The sequence below is a fragment of the Myripristis murdjan genome, chromosome 17 (genome assembly GCF_902150065.1).
Source record: "Myripristis murdjan chromosome 17, fMyrMur1.1, whole genome shotgun sequence".
NCBI classification, from domain to species: Eukaryota; Metazoa; Chordata; class Actinopteri; order Holocentriformes; family Holocentridae; genus Myripristis; species Myripristis murdjan.
The window spans coordinates 25,144,186-25,159,076 of NC_043996.1; the positions used below are offsets into that span (position 1 = coordinate 25,144,186).

A 14,891-nucleotide genomic window follows, 5' to 3' on the forward strand; every position below is an offset into this window, starting at 1 on the left:
ATCATATCCTCAGCAGAAACAGCTGGAGAGTGAAGAGGCCGCTCAACGTGTGGCGAGCAAACCAAAAACTGTTCACCTGCTCAGTGTGCAGCAAGAGTTTCCCCCGTCTAAGCCACTGGAGGAGCACAAGTTGTCCCACGGCGCCCTCAAGCCGTTCAGATGTCTCGAATGCGGGAAGTCTTTCACTCAGAAGACAGACTCAATACGCACCAAAGCGTGCACACAGGAGAGAGACCTTTCAGTTGTAAGAGCTGCGCAAGATGTTTCGAGGCAGACAACTGCCTGAGACACGAGCGGTTTCACAGCGGACTGAAGCCGTACAGTTGCGGGCAGTGCGGCAAAAGTTTCACCGTCCTCGGTAACCTCAAAATCCACCAGGAGATTCACCTGCGAGGAAGATAGTGCACGATGTAATGCTGCTCTCAGTGACAAACGTCTAGACACTTTGCACAAGCCATTACTGTATCCTGCCGTTTTGTTGCTTAATGGGTTCCTCTGTTGTTGAAATGTAAGATTTTTTGATGGAAGGTCGTCTTTCAAATAAAAAATGGCACTGAATGCAGCTGTAGTCATGTCTGCCTCCAGTTTGGGGAGGAAGGGGATTCAATGCAATTATGCTGTATGTATTCTGAATGAAAACCCCAGTAATGGTGCTGAACAGTGTATCACAGATGAGGGTATAACCACATATTCTTTGCATTCTCCCCCCAATATTGCAAAAATACCAAACCACTCCTGCAGTATGCAGTAGAAATATGTTTCTGTCTTTGGAGAGTTACATGGTAAAGACTGGCATGTTTATCATCCCCGAAAATCCCAGACAGACGAGTTGGTTCCGAGGTTCTAGGAGGTTCGGTTCCAGAGATATTGGACTGTGGGCTCTCCTTTATAAGTGCAATGGGAGATGTGACATTTTCAAGCCAAAAATTTTGTTTTGTAAATGTAATTTTTTCCCTATTGGAAGCTGCTCTTTTCACTACTGTGCTTAGAGTCAGTAAACAGTGAGCAGTCAATCCAAACAAAAGAAAGTGGAAGGGCAGCCACCATCTTAGAGAAATCACAGACTATTCCTTTAAATGTGAATTCAAATAGTCACTGTGGTCCTCAAAACTGTGTTATAAATGTGCAAATTTTCGCATATAAAAATAGAATTGTGGGACATGCATAAAATTCTGGGGGAAAAAAAACTAGATGTTGGAGATGTAGAAAACAAAACAAACAAAAAACTACATTCATATGTTATGATGTGATGCCTCTTAATGTGACAGTCCCAGTTTTCTATTTTTACCTCACTGTGTAAAATAACCTGGGATAATCACGGCTTTATGGAACTAACAGTGTACGGATAGAGGATATCTGCAGCATTTTCTATTTTTTAATTTTTGTCTTTTTTTTCTGCTGAATTGTATTGAAATTACATATAGACTGTCTCTCTCTCCGTTCTGCCATGCATTTGTCTGTCCACCCCTTAATTTCTCAGAAACTCTCTCAGAGTCTCTGTGGTTGATTTGGTCAAAACACAGGGAAATGATGCATCTTGATGTCATCTCGTGTGGGAAAATTACAGACTGGCCTCAAGGGGGCGCTGTAGTGACCAGGAGAGAGGAGAGAACAAGTGAACATCCTGACTTTCTCCAGCTCCTAGTGTGATATTTTACCATACTTCTTTACTTTACTGTGCCTCATCATAAAAAAACAGCCTTATAATTTTTTCCTCTTAAAATTTTCATAGCTCACAGAAATTTTCAGGGAATGATTCCACTTTCTTGTGGCGTAAAAATTAATCACAAAACACACCATCCACACTCGACTTGATATTTTGATATATTAGAGCTGCTCGAAAAGCCTCTGGGGTTAATGCTAAATCCCTGATGCTGGAGGCAGGTTTAAGTTGTATGTTAATATATATTTATAAGTAATGTCAGGCTGAGGTGGTGCTGATGAAAGTGAAAGTGGGCCTCTTCACATTACTGACCATGCTGAGAAACCTTCCAACCTGTGGGAGATAATCTAACTGAGAAAATGCAAATCAAATATTCATCAAGAGGACCAGGTTTGTAAGTTGGTCCAGATATATGACTTGACTTTCTTACTTATTCCAGGCGTTTGCAAATACACTCAAATACATACATTTTGAATAGTTATTGTGTTTTGAGGGATTTACATTCATGAATGAAATATTTTACCAACATCAGGTTGCTTTTGTCCACCATTAGTATATCAAATTTGACCTTTTTATTATTATTATTATTATTAAATTGGTGGTAAGATTGTTGGATCCAAGTCTTAGTAAAAAAAAAAAAAAAAAAAAATCCATAATGTTTGTTTACAGTGGGAGAAAATGCAATATTCTGTTGCTATATTGTTAAAATAATATAAAAGCATTAATGCATTACCTGTACACTTTGGGGAGTTTATTTTACATTTACATTTGTGTCAGATCTAACAGGGAGTGTGTATAAGAGGTATTATGTCTGAGAGAGCGGCTGTGCGCATTTCGCCTGTCTTTACGGTAATGTGTGTCATCACATCCGTAAAAGCAGCACGGCTGTTTATTCTTTGTACCAATTAGCTGCTGCTAGCGGCGAGCGGCGCACATTAAAACAAAAGCTCGCTAAATCCTTGCACTTGGAGCAACTTGGCCGTGCGGCCGTTCCGTCCGCGGCCCGGTCCGCTTAGCGCCGCAAAGTTGCAGACGTGCGCAGGGCAGCCGGCCACTTCCACGTTTCCAAGTTGAAGCTCTGTGGGTTTCTGGGGTTTATGATGTTGAGTAGCGTCGCTCTCCGGGCTCAGATTGCCTCCATTATCGATGCCCTGTCCAAAGCCGCCGTGGCACAAATTGGCAAAGTTGTCGAGGATGGCATGGTGGTGCTGCGGCTGGAGATGTGCCAGCGGGATAACGAGATCAAGAGCCTGAAAAAAAAACATTGAGGTGCTGCACAACGAGTTGAGGGCAGCGCAGGGTCAAGAGCGACTGTCCCTTCGCCCTGAAAACAACGGAAGAGACGGTAAGATGCGCAAGATCTGATAAACACACCGCAAAACACACCAGAACTCACTTTGTCCACCTCTACAGGCTGACATGAATCTTAATACGGTAAAATAGCACCCCCCCCACCATCACAAGTGGCATCAGGCTGGTGTTAGTTACATGATGATGGGCTCTTTTTCTTAAATCAGTGTTTCTGAGAAAATATAATCGACCTTGAGGGGATTGTTTGCCTTATGACAGTCAGTACTTTCCCCCACTGTTGACATCTGAGTAAGCCTGCAGCTCTAACTCTGCTCTATCTGTCCTGCATTTAATCTGTACCACTAATGCTGCCGTTATAATAATATGCAAGACCAAGATCTGTGACCCATTTTTTGCATCTGCATTATTTAAGTTGCCTCAATAGACTTAATAAAAGCAAGGCAGCAGATGAGCCGGTTTTCCTCCAAAATTATTTGTTTAAGAAACTAAGAGCTTCCATCAGACCCACGAAGATTAGGTAAATTAGTCCTCTGATGTATGAAACAGTGACGGCTGTCTTACATGTCGTTTTTTACAGCATCAGACTGTCAAACCGATTTTAACCCCGTTGTTGGCAGATTACACGTTTCACAGTGTTTTATCAAACAAAGAGAAATGTCCCCTCATCCTAAATTGATACCAGAGTACTTTGTGGTCTTATGAATGAACTGGTACACAAGTCAAAGCAGCCACCAATCAGAGAGGGTCATCCCTGCAAGCAACCCTGTGCCACTGGAAAGTACTGCAGGGACATTTTTGTGGGGTAAAAAAAAATGTCCCCAGGTGTCAATTTTGACCCTGGTTGCTGTGGTTGAAGTGCAGACAATTCCTCAAAGGTTCCTAGTCCCCTTTGGAAATTTCCTGCAGTGGAAAAGGGGTATTACACCAGAATGGTGATTAAAGAAGCACCGTGTGGAATAGTCTTCTGTTTGTCTCCCCACAGATGGGAAGAGCAGCGTCGGCGAGGAGAGGAGTTTGCTCGAGAAGGCGAACGCTGATAAGAGCCAGAACGACCTCTCCGTACCTGAAGTGCAGGTGAAATCTGAGCCCGGGGAGGAAGGAGTCAGGGAGGCCGCAGGACGAGCCGAGCAGCGGAAGGACAACTGGCGTGTATGAGAGAGACGGCGAGCCATGGAGGCCCGCAGCACACAGCGAGACGGGGGCTAACAACTCAGACTATTTGAGTTTAGGGCAGAGCTCGCTGCCGCCGTGTCTGCCTGAATCTCCTCTGGACTCCGGGCTCGCCGCTCCCTGCGCCAGCGCCAGCGGCTTCCAGCAAAGCCCGTTCACCCGCGGGCTGCTGGGCTACAGCCCGTATCGTAACTCCTACAACATCGTGCGGTGGAGGACGGCGAAGAGGTTGATGTTCAAGAAAGGCTTCATCTGCCCGTATTGCGGGAAGAGTTTTGAACGGTCGGGACACCTCGAAAGGCACAAGCTGATTCACACGGGTGAGAAACCGTACCGCTGTGAGATATGTGGGAGGCGCTTCAACCAGAAGTGCAGCCTCAAGGAGCACATGAAGACCCACAGAAACTGTAAGTGAACACACACGTGAGATTGTTGAATCTGTGTGTTGCACTGCGTGATATTCCTTCCAAAGCTCCAGGTGCAGAGGCTGAGAGAAGCTGGCTCGTGGGGAAAACGAATAAGAAGCACTCCCCCCTGCCCATGAGCAAGGCATTTCATCCTCAGCTGCTCCTGTAATGCTGATCAGCAGCCAACTGTGGAAAATTGTAGATGTGCTCGGCAGCTTTCGGATGTAAAAATGCACATAAAGTGGGACGAAAAAGTGCATGTGTGCTCAGTTAACACTCTCCAGATGAATAAACATGTGAAAAAGGCTGTAGATGAAGTTGAGGTCCTGGTGTTAACCCTGCGTGTTATTTGGCCTATTTGACGTCCAAAGAGCAGTTTTGAAACACCAAAGGCAATCGTAAATTTTTATTTGCAATGTAGTCCAGTGTTGATACTACAGAGGCATGATCTGACCCTTACTTGCACTGAGCAGATTTGGGTTAGACAAATAGTTTGAGATCACTAGATAAATAATTGATATAAATCCTCCTTCTTTGCACTTCTTTGAAAAATATATAAAAATCTCTTAACCCTCCTATTATCTTTGGGGTCAGTTTGGCCCCATTCAATGTTTAACATCTTTAAATACATGATTAACATTTTTTTTTTTTTTAAATAAACGGCTTTGTAGTCAACAAGACACATAAGGTACCTGACACATAAACTTGGGTAACTGATTTTTCCACCCTAGTTATAAGAGTGAAATCGAAGTAAGATGATTCTGTCGTGGCCGGAGTAGAAATTAGATGCTCCCGTTTAGATCATTTCATTTATTGTAACAAGCTCGGGTTCGTATGACTATACGCTGGTGCAGATAGCTTGAGAACAACAATGTCAGCAGAGTGAAACTTCATTTTATAGAATGAGGTAAACATTTGGCTTCTTGCTCAGTCTCTCGGCACATTCTTTACCATACATGGGCCTATACATTTATCTCCCCTGGTGTCCACGTACAAATGGGTGATATAAACTGTCAGAGGAGCATGTTTTTCCAGACTTGTGGACGCCAATTTCTGGGCTAGAGAGCGGGGATATAATAATCATATTAGAACACAGGAACATTGTGACGCCCCATCAACTCTGAAAACTCGATTTACATTGAATATAAAAGCTTACCATCAGCCAGGAGTTCAGATAGTATCAAGTGACAAAAACTAGATGTCAACAAAGTGTTGTTTGCCTGTTTGGTTCAGCTCTAACTCCGACCACAGCTTAACCCTAAACCCAAGCTTAAACCCAGACCTTACTTTTAAACCCAAGCCCAGCCCTAGCCTGACCTGATGTCTAACCCAAACCCTGACATTTGATATGCATGGACTGTTTCCCAGATAGATAAACCAAGCAGACTTTTTTTGTTACACATTATAGTTTGTTGGCAGGAAGTTTAATGTTACCAGTGGGTTATGCAAACAAAGTGTGGGCCAGAAATGCGTCTTTCCACCACCCTGCACGGGAGGTCAGAGCAGAACAGTCAGCTGCTGACCAGCGCCTGTGGGACTGGTGGGATTTCATGTCTTGCTCAAGGACTCCTCAGCAGGGCAGGATTAGGGAGGATCGCAGCTCGTGGGGATCAAACCTTTGATCTTATATGTTGCAGAATGGTCTCTCTCTGGTGTCTGACTTGTGATTTTGATTCCACAATTCAATATAACACACTTATGAAATAAGTGTAAAACACAATATAATCCCAAAATTAATGCTGAGCTGTGAGAGAGTAAAGACCTTCCTAAGACGAGATATGTTACTCTTGATAGGTAAATTAACATGGAGAACCAAGAAAATTGTCCCCAAGCACTTTGAGTGTCGTCTAAAACTAACATACAGGGACCTAGTTGTGTTTCTGTTCTCTCCTGGCTCATTTCACAGTAGTAAGGCTCTGGCTTGTGACATTCCTTGGGGTCACAGTAAGCAGAGAGAAAAAAAAAACATTTGGTTTTGGCGAGAATAGGAGAGGAAATGGGGGATGGTGACTTGAAAAAGCTGGTTTATCAGAGGCCCAGCTGTTTATATCCCGTCATGTACACCAGGCAGGATTTCAGTTTTCCCCATCGAAGTTATATTAATTATTACGGTCATGACATAGTTCTTGTCATGTAACGGTGACACAAACGGTTAAAATTAATTCAGAACGTTCAAATGGGTCCTCAGGACCTCACAGGGACCTTGCGTAAGCTTTAGATAATCTTTAGTTTGGCTTACGCAAAGAAACCTTGCGTAAGCTTTGGCTAATCTTTAGTTCAGTTAATCTTTGGAGGAGCACTTGAATTCTGCAGTTAGGGCTTTAACAGAAAACTCCTTGGTGTAATCGTCATCAAGGAGTTTTACCCCTACCCGCTCAGCCTAAAAACAATTCTTGAGAGCGGACTGAAATGAGAGACAAGTTCATCCTTTTGATTATGTATAAAAATGTATTTTGAATGAGTTTTTTTTTTTTTTGTTATGAATCAGTTTAAGATCACAATTCTCTATGTTGTCTGCTTGAATAGATTGATAGCACCCTTCCTGTGCATAGGGCCAACCAGACCTGCTCTTTGACACATCTGTGCTTTGACAGGTATTCAGGCCAAGACCGTTGAGATGCAAGTGGTCGAACAGAGGCAAGTTCCCGAAGAGAGTCCTTGTATCGATACCCGCCACCATGAGGAGGACAGCCAGAGTAAAGCTGAAGACGGGCTGCCTAAGAATGAGGACATTCTCCCGGCAGCTGTTCAGGTCAAATCTGAGCCTGCAGAGGAGGCCATAGCACAGCCGCTGTATCACGGAGGAAACGAGCAGACGAGGGAAGGATTAGACAGCCTTGGCGACAACTTCACCGGCGTTTGACAGGGACGGCCAGCAGTGGATGTCCCGGCTGCACGGACAGAGCAACACAGAGATGAACAGCTCAGAGTATCTCAGCGGCTCGGCGCAGAACACGTCGTCTTTCCCTGTCATCGCTCAGTTACTTCCGTCATCAGTCGAACCGTCTTGTAGCACTTTCTCTTTTCCAGGGAAACAGTACGGGGAACTCCAAGAGATATGATCTCTCAGCCGCCGTACGGATCCTCGGACGCCCTTCTCATATCGAGGGACGACACGGTTCGCTCAGGCTTGTCTGGCGTGCCAGGGGCCTCGCTCAATCACCACCAACAGAGGAGAAGCAGGTCTTTCCAGGTCGTCAAACCAAAGAAATGCTTCATCTGCTCGTACTGCGGCAAGGTCTTCGAGCGTGCCGGACATCTCGAACGGCATTTGAGAATTCATACGGGCGAGAAGCCCTACGGTTGCCACATTTGTGGGAGGTGTTTCAACCAGAAGAGTAGCCTCAAGGGACACATGAAGACGCACAGAAATGGTAAGAGATGTTACAGTCAAAGAGTTTACTTTCACTCCCAAGTAGGACATGCAAAGCTATTCAGGGACGTGTTGTGTCAAGGCTCAAGTCATTTTAGAGAGATAGCAGCAATCCAACTGAGTACATAAGAAAAATGAAGGTTTCCACTGCTTAACCCTAACTCTAAGCCTTTAAGCAGTGTGTGGACATAAAACCTTTTTCATGAGATATCTTCAATTTGAAAACACCTACTCTTGACAAAGTTGACAAAGTTTACAGATAGGATCTTTTTTAAAAGTGCAGAGTTATAAGTGTAAGGTAAAGATTTTTCTCTAAATGGTTTATTGTTTTGGAATAGGGCTCTTTGGTTGGTTTATTAAGTAATCTGTTCATCTAATGATGCAGATGATGTTGCATGTTTTTTGTAAGCACCAATCATTCATCATTGCTGCACCAAGTGCAGCAAATTAACTGCCATCCCTGCTAGAGAAAGTGTGAATTGTGTGAAAGGTGTGATAATTAAGCCTAATGTCCCTGTATAAGCATAATAATTGGCTGTCACAATGTTTAAAAATTATGATTTTTTTACAATGATACAGAATATCCAATAACATGTACAAACACAGCAGCTTAGCATCGATCCATATCGGATGTCAAAACAGTGAAGAATTTAGGAAGTACCAGCAGCACCACTGCTTCATAACATCCACAAACAAATGTTGTGACTGATTTCTCTTTACATGCTTTGTTTTCTGAAAGGGAGAGAGCGTAGAAATGCTGGATGCAAAATCATCTGATGTTTAAGATGCCTGAATAAATCACCACTGGAGAACACTGTCAGAACCCAAGACTGGACTGTCACTTTAGAGGAGCAGCTGCCCCGGCTCCAGATACAGTGAGAGGCCTGGCGAACAAGCCTTAAGAGTAAGGTCAAGCCAGAAGTGGAGGATTTTCAAACTGTCAGTCAGTTGAGGAAAGGAGACGGCTCACAAGCACCAGACCAAAGCCAGCTGTGGACTACTGGGATGGAAAAGAGCAGCGACACTTCTTCAGTTCTTGGCTGCTCCACAGGCACACCACAAATTGCCACTGTGGTTTCATGTGACATCAAGTATTGCCTCAGTCCTGCAGGTGGAACAGCGAGTGAGCAGAGAGGATATGCATCACCGAGCAAAGATCTGCCTTTTCTGGATGGAAAGGAAAAGGTGGAAATGATGCACAACGATCAGTATGCACTCATGGGGCTGCCAAGCCAAAGCTCGGACATGACGGTAGCACCCAAGCTGGAGGATCAGCCAAGTGAGGCTGCAGTGAACGAGTACAGCGTAGTGGCTACCAGCGCTCAGGACTGTAATATATTTGAATCGACATGAACCGGCTCAGGCAACCTCGGGGACAACTGTGTAGTAGACGGCACAAAGCAGAACTGCTTTATATGCTCAACGTGTGGCCAAAGCTTTGATAGTTTTGGACTCTTTGAAAGACACCAGTGCAAAAGTATCGGTGCACAGTCCTTCAGCTGTGAGATATGTGGTAAGATTTTCAATCAGTTGAGCATTCTGAATTTACACCGTGATCTCCATGGAGATGAAGATATTTAAGAATTTGTGGTCCATACATCAGGTTCACTTCGAAAAAATGTCATGTCTGCAAGTCCATTTTTTTTCATAGTCAACAATTCAGTGTGTGATCTAATTTAATATTAAAATGGTTGCGTGTGCCAAAACGGTTGGTGATCATTGCAGGCTGCATTTGTTTTTTTTTTTGTTTTTTTTTTTTCCCCCTTTACTGCTAGCTGGTGTCCTGCTAGCTTTCAGACTGCCAAGCAGATTTTGGAAAGAACAGCCCTTGATCGGTCCTGTCAAAAGTAAAATTATCAGCAGCGAGGACAGAGAGTTCAGCTCAGTTCAGATTGAGTTGGCACAAAAGTTGCCCTGCTCGTTTGGCTCAATCCATCTTTCTCATTGGTAGAAATAGATTCATGTCTGTAACTTGCTTGCTGTTTGCCCGCTGTGTGGCTTTGATATTCAGTTTCTCTGATCCATCCCAAACAAACAATTTTGTTACAGTTAGGACACCATAAAGGCGGTAAATGTCAACTATTTTTTGGTCTGTGCTACAAGTATTTCATCATTATGTGTGTGGGCTGTTATTCTTATTCTTGCTACCTGCTGAGAAAAGTACTTCTGTCTGCAGGGCATCTACAAACTGTAAGCAGATTTGTAGATGCAGTCCTTGTTTTACTGCTCACCTCTGCTTTTCCACCAGTGTGTTTTCTTTCCCTTTTTATTTTAAACATCAGAGCAGATCTTTGCTTGAAGCTCCTGTTGTTGCAGCACCGCTACTCAAACACCATGTTCTTTTACAGAGAGCCGAAACACTTTTAGCTTGAGGTGCTGAAACACAGTAATGTAATGTGGTAAGCCGTCGGCATTTTCTCAAACACGCAGCAGTGCACACTATCCGTCGCAAGTAACGGAAAAACAAGTCTGCACTGTAAATAGAGGCTCCTGGTGGAAACAGAGCCTCGCATGCTCATCATCTTCCAGAAATTTCTGACAACACACTCGGGAATGATAGATAAGTCATTTAAGAAGCTGGCTGGCAAACATGATGGTGGTTTCAGTTTTTGGAAGTCGGAGGATGACCTCTCCCAAGTATCTCTCCTGGCGGCTGGCACAACACTTTATATTAGGCTTTAACTGATGCATTGCAAATAACAATCAATGAAAAGCGCATGGCTCTAGCACAAAGACCAACAAGTGAAGACGGGTTTCTATTTCCTTTAATCTGTTCTGTGTTGTACTTGGAAAAATGTGAAGTAGAGCTGCCGGAAAAGAAGCAGAATGGTAGAATTGTGTTGTAATCATGCATACTTTATTTGAATCCATACCCAAAGACCTTAAAATGCGGCATGTGGCCTCCCTTTTCATTCACAGAGAATGCAGAAGAATGGTGCTTTGGGTGAAACTTTGTTTTGAAAGTTGTCGTTACGAGTCAGTTTCTAAAAATATTCTTGGAAGTGTTTACTTCTCCTCCCGAAACGGAAGCCTCATCGGCCTGAACAAGCCTGGCCCTCACACAGCAGCTCACCGTATACCTCATGTTACCTTCGCCTTCTCAGAGCTGCATGTCGATGTGATGATGATGCTGTGATTTTGGGTCAAGCCAATATAATAATAATAAATAAATATCACACTTTCAACTTCATATCGACTTTGTATGAGCTGAGTTTGAATAATTGACCTCATATCAACCTGTCCAGTGGAAATAATCAACTTAAGTATCAATACAAAGTTGATTTAAAGTTCAATATTAACATTTGACAGTCCAAATAAAAAGTTACCAAAAACAAAACCGAGCTCTTTACCTCCCACAAACCAAAAAATGGTAAAGGTCAACTTCCTCAACTGCCTTTTTTCCCTCAACGACCTGAAGGGTTTTGATAGATTGACCTGTTGTGCGCTGTAGAAGTAATGAAAGTGTAATGGCGGTGTTGCGTAGAGTCGGGACGGTTTACTTTGTCACAATGAGCTGCACTGGCAAACAAATATCGGAAACATTTCATTTTACTTGGCTGTGAATTTCATGCAAAATAGGTGCATTATGTTTTTGAAATTACCCCCAACTTGCATCAGCATTAACCTTAAAATTTAATGAAAGCCGAAACTTTTACTGCACCAGCAAACTCATTCTTGATGAATATTTCAAATCCATTAGATCATAAAAATGAAGCCAAGGCTGCGATCGATCATGGAATTTCTGGAGGATCGAGAAATCTTAAGGGCAAGATTACATGAGAAACTTTTTCATGCAGTTTGATCGCATGTAATTGTTATTGATTTGGACTTCCATCCAATGGGAATAATGAACTGAGATTGCATCATCATTTGGAGTGTTTCATATGGGGTTGTTGTCATGGAAACAGTATAAATTTAATTTACTGTATGCAGCAAATTGCATGGAAGTAGCTCGTCAGCCTTAGACTGCCTTTAAATGTGCAACTTAAATGCAACTTCACTTCTGTGCAGTTTAGTTGTGTGGCAGGTCTACAGGAAAACCATCAAAGAAAAAAAATAAATTCACTTTGCATTATTGTTTGGAATATTCACAGTGAGTTTGGTGACAGTCAAAGTTTTGGTTTTCAGTTTCTTTTGAGGTAAATGATAGGGATGGTACGATACCATTTTTCCTTGCCGATCCGATTCCGATACTAAATTCTGCCTAAAAGCCGATACCGATCCGATACCAGCGTGCCTCTGCTGTACATTACCAACCTCACCTCATTCTCCACTAGTAGTAGCAGCAGCACCATGACCACCACATGCTGTGTGCATTTGTTGTTTGCCAGCGGCAATAATTGTGTCCGTAGGAGATCCCTGTTCGGCCGTGGCTTGTGATTGGCTGAACTGGAGGAAGGGAGCGCTCCGCTGTGTGCCGAAAGTTGGGGGGACGAAGATTTACTATTCTGTCCCTATCAGTACGTAACTCGAACGGCGCTGAGTCGGCTCAATTGACGTTTGCAACACTCGGCCCGGCGACTTACTCGCTTTAGCTCGCTCGGCGGGGCCGCACATGGCTCAAGGTCACTTGAGACGGCGCGCCTCTGTCATGGTTTTGTCAATAACTATATTTTGCACCGAAAACAAGCGCTCCCTTACAAGGGATCTCCTACGGAAGCAATAATAGCTTGCCGGTGCAGCGGTGCCCTGCGTGCATCTGCATCACGTGGTGGTATCGGTGGTAGTATCGGTGCATTAACAGGCGTACTATATGACCAAATAAGGCTATATCGGGCACTTCCCGATACCAGTATCGGTATCAGTACCATCCCTAGTAAATGATGTAATTAGGGAATAATTTCAAAGGAATTTCAAATATGTTACTTGCTATTTACCATCAAATAAAGTGTTAACCAAATATCTGTTAGCACACTTCTCATATTTAGTATTGAGTTGATCGGCAGCCACACCACAACAGTCTCTCTCAGGTTTCCAGCCTGGCAGCAAAGTATTCAGCTGTTATTCTCACGCAGTCAGTTCTCCTTTGGGCCTCCGTAATGGTGCCAGATGTGGCCGATACTATTTGTGTATTTGTGAGTTGGACTTTTTGAGTGCGCCAGTGTTGGTCATGAGGACAAGCACCTCCTCAATGAGCAGGGTTTCAGTTTCTACAATAACAGATAATCTGGGAAAATGATGCGATTTCTATATGTTCTGAATGGCTTTCCCCAAATGCTAGTTGTGGCAAATCAAAATGAAGACAGTGAACCTGATTATTCAACATTACTGGCTTTTAAACAGCCATTTTCCACAGGCGCCGCAGTGCATGTCATTTGTTATTCATGAATTACAGGTTGTAAAAAATTTTAGGGCCTGAGTCAACGTCCCGCTGTGCAGATTTGGTGTGAGCAGGTGTGTGGATCTGGAGCTGATCTCAGCACTCCCACAGTGAGCACCTGTCAGCCACTGACAGGGTGACACCTATTTTTGTTTACCACATGCCCTTTTGGATGCTTTTGTCTCAAGATCCTCAATGAGGATGTGCATTTTTGGCGTGTTCGGCCCCCAGTTGGGAATCAAACCTCTAACTCTACTCTGAGCGATACAGCACCACTATGATGATTTCCTGTATATTTATTTCACTTGATAACCACTTTTTTTTTCTTGGGCACTGAATTCCTCCTTAATTTCCTGGCTGTTCTTCAGTCTGGTTTGATCCCTCATTTGTAACGGGCACTATGTGAGCACTTAACAGCATAACAGGCAACACGTGTAGCACGAGTCAGGGTATTGAAGACTTTGCAGGAAGATGTTGTGTTAGAAACAATAGACTGAAGTGTCGAACGAATGCTTGTGAAGAGAAAGTTTCTGTTCTTTTCTTTGACGTTCAGTTTTTTGTAATTTGAAATAAACTCAGAATATGTTCTTGAAGCCAATGCAGTGTTGCATTGTGTCTTTATTTTGATATTTTGCCATTCAATGTCTGTTGAAATGACCTTTTTTTGTACGATGGTTAACTCATGCCTGTAAAAAACTTTAGCAAGAGTCTCCTCAGTGTAGAGGCACAAATGCAGCAGGAGCTTTTCTGGAAGCATCTTAAAACTCCAAAAGTGACTCCTGTCCTTCGCTGTGCCTCCTCATCTCCTTTCCTTCACCGTCTCCTCCTGTCCTCTCTGACTGTGACTAGGGAACATGTTCACACTGCCCTCCTATAAGAGATGTGTGTCGTCACTTTAATCCAAACTATAATGACTGAATGAAGTCCACCAGAAGCAGTCATTCCCACCGTCTCTTCCCTTCCTTTCCCCTGCCTGGTCTCTTCCAGGTTCCTGGCAGTGCAAAGCTTCGGGATGCTTCTCTCCCTTCAAGGCATAACCATTGATCTCTGAACAGGTGAGCACTAAAGATAGAAACAGGGAGGAGAGACGTGACCGGAAAGAAGAGGAGGCCAGACGCCATGTAAGGAGACTCAGCACTCACGCTCCTGTCTCCTCCTGTTGAAGCTGTTGAAGTTTCCAGTCCTCAGACAATAAATGTGACATGTTACAAAATTAAAGATGGAAGATAAAATAACTTAAGATGAAGTGTCTCTGCTGGTGGTCGTAGTTTGCTCATGTGTAGCCCGGCTGGCTTCACTAACGAAGGTTGATTTCGACAGATCTCGTTTCCCTTCCCTGCTTTTGGAAAGTTTCATGTTATTTGAAGTTCAGGTGCACAACAACAATACTGTGATATAATTCCTGGCCTTTAAGCTCTGTTACCGATTTTACCCAACAAACAACAATGCTGTAGAAAATTCCCTAAAAATCTTTCACACCCGCACCCTGTTCATATGAAGAAAGGACCACACCTTTTCTAACAGTGTAATTAACTTTAAAATCCTCTGCAATGGAGTTTGAAGTCATATTACCCTTGACAATTTACTTCATCATCTTCATCATTAACTTGTTTTTGCCTCAATTCTATATTGAGATGACGAGAAGAA

General features: G+C 43.4%; 1 protein-coding gene across 1 annotated transcript; it reads left to right on the forward strand.

The window, feature by feature from the left end:
- Positions 1-4,054: 4,054 nt before the first annotated feature.
- LOC115375153 (zinc finger and BTB domain-containing protein 49-like) lies at positions 4,055-13,842 on the forward strand. Its single transcript, XM_030074513.1, has 3 exons — positions 4,055-4,551; positions 7,146-7,925; positions 8,664-13,842. Exons 1-2 carry the CDS (start codon positions 4,377-4,379, stop codon positions 7,412-7,414), a joined length of 444 nt encoding a protein of 147 aa, XP_029930373.1. The 5' UTR covers positions 4,055-4,376; the 3' UTR covers positions 7,415-7,925; positions 8,664-13,842.
- The last annotated feature ends 1,049 nt before the right edge of the window (positions 13,843-14,891 follow it).

Bases quoted from the DNA above. Each gene is read 5' to 3' on its own strand.
- LOC115375153 (XM_030074513.1), top strand. From the start codon at position 4,377: ATGTTCAAGAAAGGCTTCATCTGCCCGTATTGCGGGAAGAGTTTTGAA. The intron at 4,552-7,145 runs GTAAGTGAACAC...GTGCTTTGACAG, and splicing joins CATGAAGACCCACAGAAACT to GTATTCAGGCCAAGACCGTT.